The 22,158-nt window shown below is 36.5% G+C and overlaps 1 protein-coding gene across 4 annotated transcripts in view; it reads right to left on the reverse strand.

The window, feature by feature from the left end:
• PHIP (pleckstrin homology domain interacting protein) overlaps positions 1-22,158 on the reverse strand; it is a 109,345-nt gene that overhangs the window by 8,722 nt on the left and 78,465 nt on the right. For all 4 annotated transcript variants that reach the window (XM_065630823.1, XM_065630822.1, XM_065630824.1 and 1 more), the window contains exons 24-35: positions 18,243-18,362; positions 14,557-14,664; positions 14,031-14,155; positions 13,750-13,832; positions 9,045-9,156; positions 8,770-8,831; positions 7,053-7,208; positions 4,963-5,083; positions 3,281-3,406; positions 1,264-1,336; positions 812-862; positions 371-520 (exon numbers count right to left, since the gene is read on the reverse strand). In XM_065630823.1, the coding sequence (XP_065486895.1) occupies positions 371-520; positions 812-862; positions 1,264-1,336; positions 3,281-3,406; positions 4,963-5,083; positions 7,053-7,208; positions 8,770-8,831; positions 9,045-9,156; positions 13,750-13,832; positions 14,031-14,155; positions 14,557-14,664; positions 18,243-18,362 (1,287 nt within the window). The remainder of the gene's footprint in view (positions 1-370; positions 521-811; positions 863-1,263; positions 1,337-3,280; positions 3,407-4,962; positions 5,084-7,052; positions 7,209-8,769; positions 8,832-9,044; positions 9,157-13,749; positions 13,833-14,030; positions 14,156-14,556; positions 14,665-18,242; positions 18,363-22,158) is intronic.

Consider the following 22,158-nt stretch of genomic DNA (forward strand, 5'->3'; position numbering starts at 1 on the left):
AAAACTGATCCATGACATTTGTCACATGCAACAATCAAACATATGCACTTCAAATATGACTATTTTTTGCCCAGAAAAGGAAAGACACATCATAATCGCCAAAGCTGTAATTTACTTAAAAACATAGGCATCCCTGAATATAAAACGTTTTGCAGTAAAGTATTTAAGAGAGCAGAGAAGTACAATTTCTTATGAAATTACTTGAAAAAGACAACAAACATTATTATCAGGTGACAATGAAGCACTTAAAAAAAAGTCAATAAAGCTGCCTGAAGTTTCAATTTAAAAAGTTGGAAAAATGGTCACAGTTGAAAAAGAAATCCACCTAATAACTGGATCATAACCAGCCTTCCTGTTCTAAAATACTCACTGGATATTCAAGGAGATCCACTGGTTGTCGAAATGGTTCAGAGTCTTCACACTGAAAAATGAGATTCAGCAGCTCCTGGCATTGCTTCTTCCATGACTGAATGTCATATGACTGAGCTCTATTACGTAGCCGCCGCTTCGGCTGATGATCCTGAAATGACAATGTTGTCTGCTATATATTAAATAAACTAGCTGTTTTTACAAAATATAATGGAAGAGTTACCCTGCAGGATATAAATTCTAATTAATGAATTCATGTTACACAGCAGCACAGACAGAAATGTTTTTACATTGAACAGCTCAGAAGAACATCACCTCAGTCAGTTTAAAGCTAAAGTAACACGATAATAAAAACATTTTCAGTTTTATACTCCTTTGTTTACAAATGCATTTCTAATGATGTATAGCACTATAAATCATTTAAAAAGATATCAAAGTTTACCTTTCTTTTTCTAGTGGAAGTTCCTGGCACATTTGTATCTTTCTCTTCTTCCTTTGAGCAAGATAATGAGTCGCATAAAAAGGTTAAAAAAATATAAGCATATATGAGTAGGTGAGTTCTTTAATACTTCACTTATAATTTGAGTCCTTACAGTTCTATCCCTGTCCCTCTGGGAAGCGTTTCATGTGACTGTCAGTTTTGAGAACATCTCCAAAGTCTAAAAAAACCATCTAAATTCTCCAATAAACTGTTAAAGCTCTCTGCACTAAAGGAGGAGGATGGATTTTTACCTAGTTTAATGGCTGACAAAAAGAAACATTTAATTGACAGAAAAGTACACCCCACTCCCTTACAGTGACAAAAATAATACTTCGGCATCCAGCAGGAGGACAGAGACAGTGATCCCGTTTCTCCAATCTGTCAATGCAAATGTCTAAGGCACAACCACTTACCTCATCAGAGTCAGACAACACTTTCTTCTTCATTGCATTGTATAACGGAATTACGTCATAGCAACTCTGGTCTCTGTGTCAAAAGAAATACACGCTAACATTTATTTTCCATCTTCACCTGTGGAATCAACTGTATTTTGCCTATGGTAGGAAAATGTTTATGAAGCCCTTCCCAAATAAAACAATAAAGTGTTCAGCGCTATATGAATACTAAGAGGACTGCAGCAATAAGAAAAGTTAATCTTCTGCTCAAAAGCTGCAAGATGTTATCTGCACTCTGTAACACATAGACCACTTAATGGTGCCAATGCTTTAAAATTAAAAATCTTAATCCTTTAACATTAATTTATTAGCATTAAAAAAGTCTAACACTATACCACATAAAGGGCTTTGGGGCCCATCTAGCTTTGTAAGAAACACTACTGTGGATTTAGTGTACAAAAGTGCAAACACATTAGCATCCACAATTTAAGACATTTGAAATGCAATGTTTATTTGTGTAAGGACTAACATTGTTATTATATAAACTTGCATAATTAAGTCAGAAAAACAAATACCAATTTTCAATGCTTGTATAACAGCAAACTCCTACACATAAGAAAGCCCAAAGGGATTCTACTATGTAGCAATACAAACCACCAGAAAACAGGAGTAAATACTCACTAACTCTGCACTAGAATCCTAATCCTTAATACAGGCTACAGCACTAGAACAGCTGGGAGAGAAGGTGAAAAGTCAAGCAACATCCCCCCCCTCCCCAATTTCCTGCTTTTTAAAAAGACTTAAGTAACTTCGAGACTAAGCCTTAGATTCTCAGAGGCATCTAGATATTTCACTCCTGTTAGAACCATGGGGTTTGCCTTCCATGGTCTCAGCCTTCTAGCCTACAGTTAGAACTAAAAAAAAAAAAAAAAAAGTCTGGGCTTTATATATACATGCTAGTTCACTTAAATGAGTATGTTAATAGACACAAGCTATAGGCCATTATTAAATAAGAATATCCATGTATTGCACTAATTTTGCTAAGCCAATTTAAAACACACACTTTGAAAAACCCTGAGCTGCTTAGTTAATCAGAAAAAAGCCACGTAGAACAAAGATGTTAACAAACTTAGTAATAGAAAAGGCCTTTAGATACGTATTTGTTCCTAGAGATGTATTTGACGAAAACTTTGAACATCTGAAGCAGTTAAGTATCTTTCACTCTCCAGCCACTACGAGAAATCACAGGCACTGAAGATATCAAATATTTATGTATGGAGTTAAAGTCCTAGATTCCAAATACATAATGCAATTCTAACGTTTTTAAGACGACATGAAATAAGGAAAAGAACAAGATTCAATTTAACACTAAGAAATTAAATCACTAAAAATGTCATGGTTTTTGTTAAACTATTAAAGTATCTTGCCATTTCCACAAGGCGGGAACAGCAGCATTCCCTGTGTCCAAGCAAATCACGGCACTGGACACGCAGTAAATTCTTATTACAAACTTCAGGTCTGCAGACGTGTCAACTGACTGAGAAATCTGAAACATTTCTCATTGAGTTTTTCTACAGAGAATTAAAAACAACTCCCACACTTGAAAGACAACTAGTATTTCTGTCAACTACAAAGTCTCCAATGTTGCATACCAAACACCATTTTCAATCACATTATAAATTGTAAAGACTTTAGAATTAAATGCCCAGAATTATATTAACATCGGCAGTATTGAAACTCAAACTCCTAACTTACATATAAATATATCACTCCATGAAGACACTCAGACCCATTATTATCATTTAGCAGAAAGTCTCTTGAAATAAAATGCCATGCAAATCAATGTATTATAAAACTTGACTTTGTTTTGCAAACTTAAGTATCCTTTGTCAAGACAAGCCTTACTCTCTTTTGCCCTAACAGTAAAAAATAGGCCATATTCAAGCTGCAGAACTATCTCACTTGAAAATTCAGATCTGAAAAGACTAAATACCTTTGTAAGAGACAGAAATAACAGACCTACTAAGCGACTCACTTTATGAAGTGTAGCAGGAGATCTGTGACAAATTTGGCAGATTTGACAATAGGACTTCCAGGTTCATTAAATGTGCGAGTGTTATGTTCTATGTACCGGACTTCCCACATTAATGAAGAAAGGCGCCTGTGTATGAGAAGTAAGAGGGGAGGGGCAAGAAAAACAAAACAACTTCATTTCTAGGAATGTATACGAAACAGGAGAAAAAGCCTTACATCCTTCTTCCAATGTATTATCCCATTCATCCTTTTTTTACATTAAAACGTAAAACATGCACACTTGGGTATGTTTCCTATGTGACCAGCAGAAGGCAGCTTCCTCAGGCCTCCCGCTCTCACAGTATGTCCTGCGGTAATTTATACAAACAGCTTTAAGAATATACTGCCAATGCCCCTCAGGCAAATTCAGTTGTGATGCTTCAGCTTTTATTATTCCTTTATGATATACATAATCCATCCTATATCACCTCTTAAGTCACAGCTGAGGATTAACAAAATACTAATAAAAATTATTAAGAATATACATTTTTTTCTGATGGATAGACAATGACCAGAATTCCTCCCATAGCTCTGATTTAATGACCTAAGTATAGAATAGCCACAACATTATGAAAAAATATGTACAAAAGCAAAAATAACAAAAAAAAAAATTAACCCCAAATCTAAACAAACAAAAAAAGGGGGCAATAAAGAAGAAAATATGTTCTATTTAAAATAAAAACTCTGACAGCATGGAAGTTACAAATATATACAGTCTTCTATCTTCATACTAGCAAAACATGATGAAAAAGAAATGCTGCACAAGTGTTTTGTAGAGTGAAGCAGAGAATCATTTAAAATGATTAGTGTAGCATAAGTGTTTAAATGGAATTTAATCATGTTTATGGGTCCAGCAGTGACTGGGAAAGACCATATTTACCTTGTTTTGTATTTTTTAAAAACATATGGACATGCTAAGATTCCTGGATCAGAAGAGAAAAAATGCCTCATGAAAAGCTACCAAAATTACAAGTGATTTGAACAGTCCCTCCTGCTTCTGCAGGTAAAGAAAAAATTTTCACTGGAAAACACATTAGAAGGTGGTTGCTCATTATCTACCTGGGCCTTGGCAATACTACAAACGAATAAAAACAGATTTATGGAATAAGGTAGGCTTGACTACAAAAAGTAACTGCTTATTCTTTTGACAAGAGAAACAAAATCCAGTGAAAAGTCCTCACCAACTCTGATTTCAAAGGAATACATTATAGAGGTCAAAGTTGGATTATCTTGAATCACACAATAAACATGGAACAATAAATGTGCATTATTACATTATAATGTATAAAAAACATGAACATGAACAAGTGATTTCAGTTTAGAATTCAATCTTCAGTTAGTACACAAAAGCACTAAAAATTAACTTTGAAATCTGGCCCAAAACAAAATGCTATCCATGTTTATTCAAAACAAGTATTACACGAACACTAATTTTCAAACCAGAAACATCTCAAGAACCAAAGGAAACAGAGGTAATTTAAAAGATCATACTTCTAAAGAGATAATATATACTGCGAAAAAATAGCAATTACAAACATAGTTTAGGAAAACATCAAAACAATGTCAAAAAGTTAAAGCTTATTTTTGTTGCTGCCCAACAATTTAGGATCTCAAGGCCAATAATTTAGGAGACTTGGATCTAACCTGTAAAATCTGCTTTCCAGTCTTTGTTTAATGGTACTGAGGTCTGTGGGATATGCCACAACAGTGCAATACATTGGGTAAGCCTGAAGATCCACAGGTGCCACAAATGCAGAAGCAATATCTAGACAGAATTAAAAAAATTAAAAATAAAAAAATATATATATATCTCGAAGTTATATACCACAAAAAGCTTAGAGCAGTTTCAATATTCCACCCCTGCCACAAGATATGCTATTTCTTCATGTCTGAAACACATAGCACTTTCCCCAAAATAACACAAATAACTACTCTAGCTATTCTGAACAATTTTTGGTATTTTTACTCAAAAATGTTAGCTGAGGTGTATGCTGTGAATACGATCACTTCTGTGACTACCCATTCTGCTGTGCGTGAAGCACCACACTCCTCAGAGACCGGCAAGTGTCTGCAAAATATACACATTCGAAAAGTAGATTTAAATGTATAAATTATACATACCTGAAGATATGCAATTCAGTACTGTTATTTAAAACACAGGCTCATTTCATTTGGTTTTATATTGCCACTCTCATCTTCAAGCAAAACAATCATTAAATTCTTACCATAAAACTTAAGAGAACTATTTCAATGTCATTAAAATATGGGGAATAGACTCAAAATAAAATACAAACACAATCTCCCGTCCCTAAGACCAAAGAAGCCTTCTAAAACCAACCCACCACAACGCCAGAAGACTGCTGAGCAATTTAAATCTGTGCACCTACACAAACTTGCTTTTCTCTTCCTGTGCTCAGAACTATCACAAGTTCCTAGACACATCATGCCTACATTTTACACGTCAAGAGAAAATACAGTAATACAAAAACATAAAAGCCCTTTGAAGTGTCTCTCCAAAGTCTTTAAAAACAGAAAACATGTGGCTGTTAAACAGACTGCTCTTCTTCTAAAAGCTGTTTACTTACTCTTATGAATGTTCTAGTAACTGTTATTTTGTACCAATACACACCACATATGACATAGTTAAAACCCAAACTAAGCAGTATGCCGTAAAACAGAATGCTAAATGTAAACCCATTAATCTCTGACAACAAAGTGACGACAACTAAAATTTCATTTTCTCACAAGTTTTTTAATTTAATTCTGTAATTTGTATTACTACACCATATGGATATTTCCTTTCATTTGGAAGCAAAGGGAAGCTTTTTATGCAGTGTGTCACCAGAGAAGTCATAATGTGAGACATTTAGGTATCAGAAGTATTTCAAGAGTTTTCAGGCTTCTTCTAAATGTTTCTTACCTTGCTTCAGGTACTTCAAAAATCAGTTGAAGAAACTTGTCTGTGACACCTTATCTATATAAATTATGACCCTTGTTACTCAAAAAACTAAGAGTGTTGATTGACTGACACACTTTGCTTGTCAAAAAATATACAGAAGACTTATGATTCAGCCTGTATTTCACTGATGGATCTCCATCTCAGACACCCATCTTTGAGCATGTAAATGCTGCAGTGATATGTCAAATGTTTTAACAATTACCTTTTCAGAAGCTGCCTGGAAAAAGTAATTGCTCTACAACCAAATAGCAAGCGGCTCTTCATAAACCAATCAATTACTTTATCCTCAACATTTTGCCTTTTCCTCAACATTTTGCACAACCAAGGAAATGTGGGGGAGAAAATGGGAATTAGAAAAGGTTAACACAGGGGAAATCTACATATAGGTATTCATTCTCTAAGTAATTATATAAGATTTTTTTCACCTGTCTGCCTGTAATATAGTTAATATTCTGTTCATCATAAAGTTTGCAATTTTAACCCCAACAAGGGATTCCAGTAGCTAAAGCAAAAAAATCAAGTACTTGTTTTTAGCATGTAAAACCCAAATCCCTGACATATCAAATTATCTACCAAAAAGCAATAGTGACCTTTGAAAACTGGAGAAAACTTAGGTGTTTTGTGTACCCACTACATGTGTGATGAGAAAGTTTTCTTCTATTTAAGAGGTAAAAAGGTGTATTTTATCACATTCATTTTGGTAATTTCAGAGGTACCATGATCATAGCCTGAAAAATATAACACAAAAACATTCCCAATATTATTCATGGTTTACCTAGAGTCATGAGTTGGTTTATCCCTGCAATAATTCTGTCACACTCCTCGTCTCGTGTCCTGGAACCCCACTCTCCATCCAGAGGTTTGTAGAGCAGCGTTCTACGTTCTTCATCTGTTAAAGGGACACTAGTTCCCAGTTCTTCTGGAAATACAGCTAGAATGTAACATGAAAACTAAATAAAACATAAGTCTTTGTATCTTGTGTAATACACATCCCTATAATTCAAAGATATATAACATCATAATGCATAATTCTTGATTTGCTCAAAGACATGTTGGATGCATCCAGTATCCTTTTGGTACATTGTTCTGTTCAATTTAAATCCTTACAATGCATTTTGGTGTAAAGTCCTCCATGAAAAAAAATTATCCTCTACCATATAGCTAATTGCAGAATTTATTTTAGAACCAAGACAGACACTCCTTTATCAGTTAAAGATTGTTGTGGTTGTTTTGTTGTTGTAGTTTTTTTTTTTTTGTTTGGTTTAGTTTTTTACCCCAGAATTCTTATTACTAAAAGATTTTGATAATGAATAATTGATGATTTTCAGATGGAGTTTGAGATATCAACTTTGATGTTGATGCTAAAACATTCTCCAGACAGTGGTTCTACTTTGTCAGTTTTATGAGTTCAAATGCTAAAACCAGAGCTCCTGAAGAAGCAAATTAAAAGTGCCATCAGTAGGTTCAACAAGGCCAAGTGCAAGGTCCTGCACCTGGGTCAGGGCAACCCCCAGTATGAATACAGGCTGGGGGATGAAGGGATTGAGAGCAGCCCTGCGAGGAGGGACTTGGGGGTACTGGTGGATGAGAGACTGGACATGAGCAGGCAATGTGTGCCTGCAGCCCAGAAAGCCAACTGTATCTTGGGCTGTGTTAAAGGGAGCATGACCAGCAGGTCAAGGGAGGTGATTCTGCCCCTCTGCTCTGCTCTGGTGAGACCCCACCTGGAGTCCTGCGTCCAGCTCTGGAGCCCTCAGTACAGGAAAGACATGGACCTGTTGGAGAGGGGCCAGAGAGGCCACAAAAATGATCAGAGAGCTAGAACAGCTCTGCTATGAAGACAGGCTGAGAGAGTTGGGCTTGTTCAGCCTGGAGAAGAGAAGGCTCCGGGGAGACCTTATTGCGGCCTTTAGTACTTAAAAGGAGCCTGTAAGAAAGATGGGGACAGTCATTTAGCCTGTTATGACAGGACAAAGGGTAATGGTTTTAAACTAAAGGAGGAGAGATCCAGGCTAGACACGAGGAAGAATTTTTTTACAATGAGGGTGGTGAAACACTGGCACAGGTTGCCCAGAGAGGTGGTAGATGCCCCATCCCTGGAGACATTCCAGGCCAGGCTGGATGGGGCTCTGAGCAACCTGATCTAGTTGCAGATGTCCCTGCTCATTGCAGGGGAGCTGGACTAGATGGCCTGTGAAGGTCCTTCCAACTCAAACTATTCTGTGATTCTATGATCTCTTGTAAGTTTTTGTAACATTTCTATCTATTTTCAGCATACACTAGTTTGTCTAAGTATGGCTGTATGTTTTTTCACAGTTCATTTATCATGATCTACTTTTAGTTTAATAATTGATTTAAGGATGTTCAAATGCAACTGGTTTATGGGCCTTCCCCCACTCCCCAAGAGAAACATGATTGAGGTAAAACCATACAACTTTTTTTTCTTCTTTAAATACATCCTTAAAGCAAATTATATTATTAATGTACCATACCATTACTTGGTATCAGCTCCATGTCCCAAGGGCTCATCTTCTCAGTGTCACCATTGTCCCAGCTTTAAAATAACCACATTTACATTATCTACTAATATTGCTTCAACAATGTAATTATTTAATGTTTGTAATGTAGCTTATTTATATACCACAGAGTATTATAATAAACTGGTACAGTGAGATGCAAGACTGAGTTTAATAACAGCAAGTTGCTCAGTCAGTACTTCAAATGAAATAACTAATTAAAACAAAAGATTGAAGATAAATTTGCTCACCAAACATTGTAGCACTGAAATAAGCTATCAGGATAATCAGGCTGAAGAGGTTCCTGGCTTTCAATTGTTCCAAACCACCAAGCATCATCTATCACTGACCTGAAACGATCACCTAGGTAAGAACACAGAATAATTTCATCAATGCAAGGCATCTTACTCCTCTCAGGAAAAGCCATTTTTATCTAAAAATCAAACCTTTGGCTTGATTTTGAATACAGAAATCCTTTTGAACACTTGTAGCATCCACAGGCAAACATGAGTCATACCCAGTTCAAAAAAAGAAAAAAAAAATTAAATTCTTTCTGAAGGTTGCCTTTAAACAAAAATAGACGTTAAAATGAGGTTAAAAAACCCCAATGATTGGCAAATCTATCCACATGTTCTTTATATATGAATTTATTTATTATTTTCATGTAGAAAGTAAGACATTTCAATGCTATAACTTTAAAACTGAAATCTACTTGCATTAAAAACTACAGTAAAATGAACATTGTGACACTTTTGTAAGGGGAATATTTTACACGCTGCCAAGCTCCTTCTCTGTTTCTGAAGCGCTTTTTCAGCTACACAAATGTAACTCAGAGATTCATTCCCTTTACTATACAGGCAATCTGACTGATAAAAGAATAAAATTTATTAAAGCTTCTTCAAAAGGTTAGCAAAGTAATTTAAACTGTGACTTGAAATGGTTTCACTATTGCAAAGCATTCGCCTATCTTAGAAAAAAGGTCAGAAGTGTTATTAAAAAAATTACACATGAGAATACATGTATTACACGCCATCATAAATTCTAACATTTTCTAACACATGCCTCAGAATTTAGAAACAATTTTTAGTGAAGTATTCAGCTTGCTCAATACAAGAACAAATGTAATTTAAGTCTGAGATTCCAAGAACTGCATGTTTCTTTTCATGGGGTTTGATTATACACACACAAATTATCAACTGCTGCAGTTTGTTCCATTTCAGTACATTCCCATGCTACCCAAATGTTTGCTGCAGTTATCTGAATTAATAGGGAGTAAATATATTTTCAAAAACATTCTGCTTTCTTTACGGCACTTTTTTAAAAAAATTAATGTATTGCAAGTAATTCTAGGACAATTACAAAGCTTCTATTAATAGTCCCGATTGTGCTAAATGTAATAGAACCAAGTATACCAGAAATATCTGAAATACAAGATCAAAAATGTAAATACGGGCTGATGCTTTATTATAAAGGAATAAATAATTCTGAAGAGGTCTTAAAGTACAGTCTCCCAAGATGGCATTCCCTAGTGATCATTTTTACAAAAAAAATGTGCATAGATCCAACTGTGGGTGCCTTCACGGGGCTGAACATCAAGCAGATCAAAACCACTGAAAGGAGTGTGTGCTGGCAGCCATTCCCAATTTCTCAAGAGCCACAGCATTCCTGTGGACAGAACGCTACAGCAGAAAACACGACTGAAAATGCCCACAGAACCACCTCCTGAATCACTGTTTTCCAATGTCATTTGTATTACCTCATCTATGTGGACAGCAGCACAAAAATTCTTGTTAGAAGGACTTAGCATAATTTTCCAGAACTATGTTATTACTAGAAAACATCAGCTTGATGAGAATATAAAATGTATGTTGAACTTAAAGCAGCTGCTATATAAGAGACAGGTATGCACACCTGTCTGAGACATACAGCTAAAACTGCAGGAATCCTACTGGAATAACTTTTAATGCAAGTGTTAATCTTGTAGTTAAACTATAAGAATACGAAGATACAGAATAAAAATCTGAGTAGAAATAAGAACCTGTCACTTCTCAAACTTTACATTTGTTCTTTCTGAAAGGACTAATACATTAATATACATTTAATATTAAAAATATAAATATAATAGATGAGCAAATATTCTTCCCTAAAACAAACCAAGTCTTAACAAGAAAAAACACACCACAACCTGTCCCCCCGCAACAACAACAAACACCCCAACAACAAAACCAAACACTCAAAACAAAGTCACCAATGATTGTTATTGGTTGAAAGATCAATATTTTAATGACTTAAAGGGGAGTCTGAAAATTTAATATCCAGCGACTCTCCAAATAGTAGCTATAAAAATATTGATTTGTAGGCTAAATGCCAGAAATCATAGAGGAATAAGAAAAGGTAGTAACAGTAGTCCCTGAGAAGACAAACCAGCAACCCCATGACATGAAAAATCCGTTTGTTGACAAAGAGCTATGGTGAAAGTTCAGAAGACTCAAGCATGTCAGATCAATCTTGGAGATACCAGATTCACGTAGTTAGAGACTCAGGAACAGTTTCACATAGAGTTCTAAGGCATCTCTCCTTATCCTGGCAGAAAACACCATCTGCTTTCAAAGACCATTTTTATACTGTGTCCCACAGTGCAACAAAACACCGCATGATTTGTTCCAAGTACATAATCGTACACTAGTAAAATATCCAAAGTGACAATGCAGAGAGCAGGGCAGCACTCCAGAAGGCTCCTGGAAGAGCTGTAACATTTTTAACAGTAGTGTCTTTGCTATCTCTGGTTTAGCATTTCATACTGTCTCAAAGAAAGAAACTATTTTACCACTATTTTTACCACCCAAAAGAGGAACTGAAGAATGAAGTCTAATACACACTTGTCAGAGTTACAAGCTGGCATTAGACACTACCGGCCTGAAACTCACATTACTTACACTGAAGGCTTGATAAAAGGTTCTGGCACTTTCAATACTTTTTGTGCTCCAATCCTTTCTACACGATGAGTGTCTAGAAACACAGTTGCTAGCCCAGGAAGGAGGTGCTACCTGCACTCATAGTCTTGAGAACAGCAATGGTGACACTTCACAAGTCCCTCCTCTACTCCTGGATTTCTATAACAACAGCTGATGTGACTTCTGGCCAGGCTGTTCACATACAAGGTACGGCAGTCATTCTGCTCCTGCTGCTATGATCTTGTGGGAAAATGTGTATGGCATGGCAGAGGGGGACAAGACCACAGATCCATAACCATCGGGAAAGAGCAAAGCTCGGTGACATGTTATTAGATGTTGACCAATCTTGTCTCTTAAGGGATCTTTAAACTGAAATGATCTTTAAAGAAGATATCAAGGTTTACATTTCCTATTGAATCACAAGTCTCGGGTCTTTACCAAACTCCCTACAGAACTGAAGACCAGCTGTCTTTTCGGACAACATAAAGTAAAGCATGAGATGATACAAAACTTATTAATATGGCATCATGTAATTTATACATCTACTACTAAAGGCACACACATCTTAAGCAAGGATATAATGATGTACATCAAAGGACAAGAGCTCAATTCTTCTTTCCTGGCCAAAAAGTCAGGTAAGGAACAACTTAAAAGAGTTTTTAACAACCAACTGTGCCACTTCTTCAGGTTACTTAGCTACAATGGACTTAGGAGAGTACAGCACTTGGAAAACAACGAATACAGACTAAGGAGGCAGCATATTTGCAGAAACATGTCGTATCAGTTGTTTCTACGCAGGTAATCAGATACCCCATCATGTTCTTGCATTAAAATCCTCCATTCTCCTATATGATGCTTTCCTGGAAGCAGCAAGAAATGCTGGCACGCCAGCTGTGCACATGCCAGCCACGGCTCCCGAATGGAAGAACCGCACGAACTGAGTTGTTACAGTACTCACTGCTACTTCACAGACAATGTGTTTAACACTGAGACCTGCTTTAAAAAAAAAAAGGAAGGCTACCAACATCTCACTTTCAGGAGTGTGTCACTTCACAGAAAATACTGCTACACTGGAAAGGGCTTAACAGTGCCTACCATTCTGTAAATATGGTATGACATACAAATTTCTCTCTTAGGGGAACAGAAGGATCAGTAATACTTGCTTAACCTTTTAAGTATCAGGGACAATCGAATGAGAACATATATACTTCCTGACCTCCGGGAAAAAAACCAAAACAAAACTAAAACAACTTAGAGGACCATTTTGTTGTAATGCAGCTTTCTCCCCCTAGTTAGATTTCATTTTTGAAAGGTGATCTTTGTTATCATATGGAAAAGATGACTAGGAAATGGACCTGACTGGAGGACATGCCTGTCATGGACATTCTCCAGTATCCAATACTTTGAAATAACTTAGCATGGGCAAAGTAAAATGAATCAAAAACATTCCCACATCACACAGCAGTGAACTATAATTATATACACTTCAATGAAGCTAAACTGTATGGGGTTTAGAACAGAAATAAAACAAGTATAAAGATATGAGAAGGGTATTTCAAATGGTGGAGAAGGTGTTTCCGTATTTCCAGAAGAAATTCCGGAAACTGAAAAAAAAAATCATAATAATTAAAAAAAAAAATGCTAATAACAATGCAGCTGTAAGAAGACCTGCAAACAAACAAACAAACAGACAAGCAATATGTGAGCTACAATAATTATCAGTTACTTATAAACACCATATTTCTAAAAAGTATTTACTCCTCTCTGCAAACACACATCTTCTTTTACAAATCACCTTCAGTATTTTGTTGCTCATTGTAGCTTTAGTCAAGGACAAAGTAGGACTCCACGTCCAATATGGAAAGAGTTTGTTCTCCAATTTCAGCACAGTACTAGATTTTATTTACCATAATCTACTTTTTAATAAGTTATCATGAAAATAGTTAGACACTTAGAAAAACAAGCAGAAAAATCACACCAAAAAGCTCCCTACACAACTCACCTATATTCCATCGCCTGTGTTTTGCATCATCAAACTGCTGCCTCAAGACGAGGAAGTCTATGACATCTGGCATATCATGGTACCTAATTACAACACAACACACAACTATTAAGAGATAAAACAGCAAAAGCACGAAGTAAAGCACTTACATAAAAAATTATTACTTCGAATGCAACACCTCAAAAGCAAAAGCTCAAGTCACAATATTAATGGTATCTTTTAACTTTCAACACCACATCCCCGCAAGAAATTCCCCAATTTGAATATCTTTCTTTCCTTACTTCATGGTGAATGATCCTCCAGTTAGTTTACCCGTATCAGGGTCAAGAAAAGCCAGTTTAAGACAGCAGAGAGTAGGCAACCCCACTTCATACTTAATCCCAACTATTTTCATCAGCTCTTGCTCCTGGAAGAAAGAGACTATTATGTACCACCACTGAGGTTAGGAACACTATAACAACTTTCTGAAACATGAAAATATGAGTATACTGAAAAGACCAGATTTCTGCCAGAACCATCAAAATCAAGTATCTGAACTTATCTTTCAAAACAAGCTATTATTTCACAACGTAACTTGTTTGAAAAATATTTTGCTATGAAGCGTAATCACCTCATCTGCTCAAACAGATGCAAAAAGCAGTACGGTTTAAAGTCTGATAGCATTTGACTATTTATTAACTTTTCCTCCTTATCTTGAAAAATGCTAAGAGCACGACATTAGAAACATCTGTATTAAGGACTTTTTTTTTTTTAGTTAGTTTCCAAACTGTTTTTAAGATACAAACAAAAACAAAAAAGTCATCATACCCGTAATTCCATTTTATGCCATGGTTGTTTCTTGGGATTAATACTATATATTTTGTTCTTCTTAGCCATTACAACATATGCTTCATGACCTTGTCGGAAATAGTAGACCTAAAAGTGAAATGTGACAGTTATCTAAAAGACTCTGAGGAGCTGAAATGCTAGTCTATCACTGCCATACAATGTTTGTATTTTCTATTTTATCGTCAACTTTTTTCCACTGTTTTCCTACAAGAGTCACAAAAAATTAAGAGGTAGAAAACTAAAGCAAGTATCATAGAAACATGTACAGAAAAATAGGAAAGATTCAGAACACTACTTTCCCTTTGAGCAAAATATCCTAAATTACACGTGAAAACAAAATGAAAGCAGTAACAAAAGCATCTATTTATCATCGTACTATAGAACAATTCAATGACAGCAACATGAAGTCCACTAATCCATGAAGCTATTTATCACTGTAGAACAGCCCTAAGATGACAATCAAGTATCACTAAATTCATTATCAGGCTAATCATGTCTTTTTGGAACAAGAACTATATCCTAGAAGAAAAATTCAGCTGCTTGTTATTGTTCTGCTAAGATTTTGGTGTTTGCTTCTGTGCCAGTGAACAAACAGCCCAACAAAGACATGAACAAACTGAAAATAGACATTTCAAGTGCTTATTAAATTGTTTTTCAAATCCTTCCACTATAAATTTCCATGGTTCAGACATCCAGAGCCTATTATTTTACTTTGATCCTGTCATATATGAGACCACGTGGATGAATGTTTTCATTATAAACCATCACAGTAATGAAGTACTAAGCTGAAAACCTTAAATATATTCAAGGAATGTATCTGAAACGCAAAACAGAGGTTCTTCAAACTAATTAGAACAAATACCTGATGAGCAACTGTATCACAGGTACAATGCATTCCAAATAAATCAAACAAACAAACACACACAAAAAAACACCTCTTAAAGTGCCCCAAGCCATAAACACAGGATTTTTATCAAATAGGAATAGGGAACAATAGCTTAAATATAAACATGTAACATAATGAGAAAAGCAGAGAGAAAAGCCCTCAGTAAGTTTTAAACTACATTTATACAAATAAATACACTAATATTTGTATTTCCACGTGCTTTCCAAAATTGTTGTATCATAAAATACCATAAACAAGTGTCTTTCAAGTTTCCACATTAACAGTTACTGAACTTCCTTAATGTCACATGGTGCTTATTTTTTAAACTCTTGTTTTTCAGAGTATTCTATGTGCACAATATTCTTGTAGGGAAAAAACACACAGAAGGCATGAAAGCAGCGAGAATCTCCTGTGCACTGTCAGAATCTAACTGGCAGGAAAAGGAACAGGGGCTACTGAGAGACAGATCTAAAATAATGCCAATTTCAATTACACTTTCAACATTGTGACAAGTGTTTCCCGTACCTTCCAGTGAATCAAAACAAAAAAATCCACTTAGTGGCACAGGCTACAAACAATTCCTCCTACACTTACTGCTTCTGCTAAACCTCTACCTGAATTCAACCTATTGTTTACAGAAGTGACACATTTTATTTTGTAAATGGCTCCAAGCATTACATCTTCTGTCAGAAGAACAAATTAGAAAGATATCTGTGGAAAAAGAATGTATGCCTTTTTCCTGGAAATTATATTTTTAATCTTGATAAATTCCTTCTTCTGCGTGTCTGTTGTAGTACCCAGACAAAACTGTTCTTTATTGTGTTGATGGCCGAATACTCCAGTGAATATGCATTGTATTTCAATAACCAGACAGGGAAATTCAGTCCCATCTCTCTGATGTGTTTCCACTGTTCCTCAAGACACATGACAAAGGTCTGTAAATGGCAATATTCAGAAAGGGAAAAGGGATGGTATGTGCTATTCTTATGCACTGAGTAACTAAATATAGCACTATTTTTTTTTTCTTGTTTGTACAGCTGTAAGAGAACTAATTTGAAATACCTCTCCTCCCAAATCTTATAAAACATACCAACTATTAACCATGATGTTCGAAGGCCACATGAGACCTCTTCTCATCCTATTTCTCTAATTAAACTGATACTTTATTTCTGTGGATCTCAAAAGTAACTTTCTAGATGAATAGCTTCTTTTTACATCTTCAGCAAATCTGGGGAGGGTGAGTATCAGAGATGGAATTTTAGACAGAGCTGTTTTATTACAAATGCACTCTCCAGTGGTGTAACTACTCCTGCTTTCTAGGCACAAGACAGGAAATTTCCTGTCCACCAATATAAAGCATTTTTCAGCAAAAGGATGCAGTCCAGTTAGATATTCCTAGTACACACTGCACAAGCTGTTCAGCAGGTGCCACAAACCAAACACGAGGGTTTATCTTACTAAACCGATACGATGTTAAAGTCTCCTGAGTAACACGGTACAGATAAATCCTTGGCTGCTTCACTGTATCCAGATGGTATCAGGCACCAAATATATTTATTCAGACTTGATCTTTTGAACAGCAGCCTCCAAAACATGCTTGCTGGAGGGCATAAATAGATAAGCATTTTCTCCAGTTGCAACTCTCAACTTGAAGTGTTCCTTCCCTCCCTCATTAGCAATGCTGATTTAATTTTTGCATAGCTGTGCTGTGAAGTGCATTAATGAAGTGATCCAGTAAAAACAGAACTGCTGGCACAAGCAACCTCTGCTCCTGATTCGGTTTCTAAGGTGGTGCCTACCAACAGCTCTAGCTCAGGACCAAAGTTAATAGAGTTTGCCACCATGTCAAATATTTCTCCAACTGCATTCTGAAGATGTGAGCTATACAAGAACTCTGTTCAGCACCTCAGAAATGCACTGGTCCCTGAAGAACCAACACACAACACATTACAGCACAAGCCAGCTATTTCCTCTTATTTTAACCTAAGAGGATTTTAGGAAACATGCACAGACTGATTTTCAAGATTGCCTTCTATCTGATACTACTTAGTCATACAATTCACTGTAACGTTCACATGCTATACATTCCACAGTAAAAACTGGTGGGTGTCCTTTTGCTACTGTATTTTATCTGGGACATGTTTACAAAGTATTTACAAGTCTAATTCATCTAAAAATACATATATACAAAACTTCTGTGTTTTTCTGTTGTACGAGACCAGCACAAATTTTCTGATATCAGAAACATAAGTGAAAAGGACAATATCGGTTTTAATTCAGAATAAATGAATTAAAAACCACGAACCAACCAAACCAAACATACACCTTCCCCCCTAGAGGTTTATTTCCTGGTTTTTACTTCCAGTCCTAAACTGAAGTTTTCCAAGCAACTTAAATTCCTATTTGATTTTTCACCTCTTCTTCAGCATACAAGAAGCTCCACAACTAAGGACTAGTTTCACTAAGTAAAGCATCTCATACCGCTTGTATACGCCTGGCATAAAGAAATCAACACACTGAACATAGTACGAGAAGGAATATTACCTCAACAGCATGGAATAAAAAACAATCAAAGAAACACTACGCAGAATATTTCTTAAGTATGAGAAAGACTAAAGGAAGCGAAAGCAAATTTTAGCCCGATCAAAGAATGTTTTGAAGAAAATCCAAAATATTCTGATAATAAGTCTCTGGAAAAAGTGCAGAGATTAAAATAAAAAAGGCCAAAAAAAAAAGCTGAAAGAAGCAAGAACACAAAGGGGGGAAAAAACTACAATACCTCATCCCCCATCTGTGGCACAAATGGGCACCGACGAGGAACAGTGTCTGTAATCCATGCTGACGGCAGCCATTCTTCCAGTGTCAAACCATTTTCTGCCAGAACTCCTACAGCCAGCCTCTGAAGAAAATACACACAGAAGATTAATACAAATAAACTAACATTTGAGGAAGCCTTTTATTCTAGGAAGTGTTCTATTAAAATCAACTGCCATTTCTTAAGTATATTTAATGTAAAAAGGAAATCATTGCCAGTGTGAAAATAAATCTTACTTAACAGCTTACAACTTCACCAAGATCAAAAACATTAATAATCTGAAAAACTAAGTGTGTTTTTTTAGTTTGTTGGGTTTTAGAATCATAGAATCATTTCAGTTGGAAGAGACCCTCAGGATCATCAAGTCCAACCATAACCTAACTCTAGCACTAAACCATGTCCCTAAGAACCTCATCTAAATGCCTTTTAAACACCTCCAGGGATGGTGACTCCATAACTTGCCTGGGCAGTCTGTTCCAATGCCTGACAACCCTTTCCATGAAGAATTTTTTCCTAATATCCAATCTAAACCTCCCTGGTGCAACTTGAGGCCCTTTCTCTTGTCCTATCACTTGCTACTTGGGAGAAGAGACCAACACCTCCATGCTACAACCTCCTCTCAGGTAGTTGCAGAGAGTCTTAAGGTCCCCCCTCAGCCTCCTTTTCTCCAGGCTGAACAGCCCCAGTTCCCTCAACTGCTCCTCATCAGACCTGTGCTCCAGACCCTTCACCAGCTTTCTCGTCCTCCTCTGCACTCTCTCTAGTATTTCAATGTCCTTCTTATGATGAGGGGACCAAAACTGGACACAGGATGCAAGGTGGGGCCTCACCAGCACTGAGTACAGTGGCGCAATCACTTCTCTAGTCCCGCTGGCCACACTATTCCTGATACAAGCCAGGATGCTGTTGGCCTTTTTGGCCACCTGCACACACTGCTGGTTCATATTCAGCCGGCTGTCAATAAACACTCCCAGATCCTTTTCCTCCATGCAGCTGTCCAGCTACTCTTCCCCGAGCCTGTAGCGCTGCCTGGGGTTGTTATGACCCAAGTGCAGTGGTGATGTTGGGGCTCTTCTAACAAAGCCTGAATTTATTAACACTCCAGTAACTACACCTCATGCCCAAAAAGATAAAACTGAAACATGCCATTCTCTTTAACTAAATTCATAGAGTAGACTTGGCCCATAAAACATTACAACTATACAGCTGCTTCCAATTAAAGAACCCTGCAAAATGAAGAGGAAGATATTAATGAACATGAACAGAGGTAAAGCATGTGACAATGATCCCAAATGGGTACATCCTTGTGATCTACTGGCTTTTTTTACTATAATGTGCTGTGGAACTGCATTTTCAGATGTTATGTCCACATCAAGTATTTCTAAGTAATGAAGCTCACTGCAGTTGCAGGTCCTAGATGCACACTGCAGGTGTGTATCTAATAGGCCAGATAAAGCAGGTTTTTGTACAACCATCCAAAGCAAGGTTGCTTTGAAATTATTAACACAATCTTGTGCACATACAGAAAGTAACCTTGGATGGTTGTACAGAAATCTACCATATATAGTCACCGATGGAAGACTTCGCACCCAGCCTGCTAATGGGATCCTCCAATTGTGACTCCATTGCACTAATTCAAATGTGGTTTCAGCAGGATGGGAACTGCTTTGAGTGCAGCCCTGGAGCACTGGTGGGTACCACAGGAAAAAGCATACACGGTTAAAAATAAACAAAAAATCAAACCAGAATTTCTCCACTGCAATAAATCACTAACATAGAAGCACCTTGTAGGTCTTCAGGTGCTTCAAGCAGCTCTGTCTTGGGAAAAACTGATGCAGTGTACCAAAGCAAAATTGGTCTAGCTCATTGGTGAATTGTGGGAAGGTAACAAGAAATTGCCTTTAAACAGAAAATCTTCCCCTGTTATAACTTCACACATTAATCACCAGTTTAAGGCTCTCTGGAAGCCAAGCCTGAACTCAGTTAATCATCAAGAAGAGACTAGTCTCAGTGAATTTGTCTAATCATTTCTGAAACTCTACTGCATCTTCAGTAATTAGTTCTACAACCTGATTACATGCTCAGGTGGTTTGGGGTTTTTGTTTGCTTTCAGGGGGTGGGAGTGGAATGGGGAAAGGGCTCTTTTTTTTGAGTTTCTTGTCTGTGTCATTGGGTGTCACATCTGACTGTAACAAAATAAGGAACGAAATAATTAATTTATTCATTTCTAAACCATTTGTAGTTTTATAAAAGCTTTTTATCATATCTTCTCCAAACTCTCTCCTCTTTAAGAGTCCGTGTCTTTGCGTCTGCCCCAAAGAAAAAATATTCGGTACCCTTTGATCTTCCTGGGTGCCCCTTTCTTGCCCTTCTCCACTGATGTATCAGTTTTTAGATTGATTTTTGGTGAGACGGGGATCAGAAATGTAAGCACCATCAATATCTCAACAGTCCATTCACTAATAGAGAAAAATAACATTCTTCCCCTACTCCTTTCTTAATTCCTCAGATTCTGTGCCTGGCTACAAAGATGGTCAAACTTCTTTCCTCAATGGAAAGTCTTAATTTGATTCAAAGTTCAGGAATCAGGAAGAATCTTCTACCAGCAAGGGCTGTGAACTCTCTGCCCAGTAAGAAGGTAGAATCTCCACCACAAGGAACTTCAAAAACAAGCAGGTACAGGTACAATGACAGGTACAATTAATTCTACCTAGGGGCAGAAGGAAGAGAGATGGTTTTCTGGTATTCCTATCAGCCTAATATTTTCTTGTGATTCAAGAATGGAGCAAGAGTTCTTTAAAAATCTGAAATATTTAAGTCTTATATTTTTTGAATCAAAAACCTCCTGCATCTCAATAACTGGGACCAAAGCAGATACAAAATTCCCAAAAACACTCAGGTCAGCTTCAATCTAAGTGGAAACAGTAGGCTGTCAGCCAGTATTATATTTTATAATAAAAAGCTAAACCAGCTTTCAACCATTGAAAAAAACAAAAAACCCACACCATCTGTTTTCCTGATTTCATACCTTCTTCTGGTTTCAGAGTCTGTAAATATCAAGATACTATTAGTATCAACACTACAACCAATGACTGTGCACAATCAACAGAAAGTACCCTAATTGAAGAGTAAAGACATGCCTAACATCCTGCATGTTGTACCCAAGATCCACAGTAAAGCTGATATTATGCCAACCTGCATAATGAAACAGCTGTTTTGTCATTCTACCTTCTACTGAGGACCAAAATATTGAAATAATGATCTTAAGGAATGCTGAGGACTCCTACTCTTATAAATAAACAAAACACAGTTATTTAGTTACTTAGATGATACAGTTTGTTTCCTTGGGTATTGCAAAAGAGCAGCTATGAGCTTATGAAAGCAACTAGCATCTACCAGATAGATTATTTCTGGTCTCTGTAAAAAAAGAATGAAGAAACCAAGTTTTCTGATCTAACACTTAATTGAAAACAAAACAACCCTCCCCAAAACACCACCACATTGAAAATAACAAAAATGACTGAAAATTTCCATGTACTGGTCTAAACTGAAATTACATGGTTATACTAGAAAGCAAACAAAACACAAATAGACAAAACCCTGATCAAGTGAAATTCCCCAGGAAGGAAGCACAGTGGCAAGCATAATGCAAATATCATACATCATGGAATTGATAGGAAAAAAAAAAGACGACATGATTGTGCAGACCTAAAAGAAATTGCAGTACAACTGAAAAAATACAGGTACATGTTATACCAATACTCAATACATCCACAGAACAGAAGTTTCTTGTCTGAGAAAAATGGCATTAAGAATATTATAAGTGTCCCTTAAGTGAAACACATCAAATTTAGAAACTGTATCATTACAGTGATGATTT

The sequence above is a fragment of the Caloenas nicobarica genome, chromosome 3 (assembly GCF_036013445.1).
Source record: "Caloenas nicobarica isolate bCalNic1 chromosome 3, bCalNic1.hap1, whole genome shotgun sequence".
Lineage (NCBI taxonomy): Eukaryota > Metazoa > Chordata > Aves > Columbiformes > Columbidae > Caloenas > Caloenas nicobarica.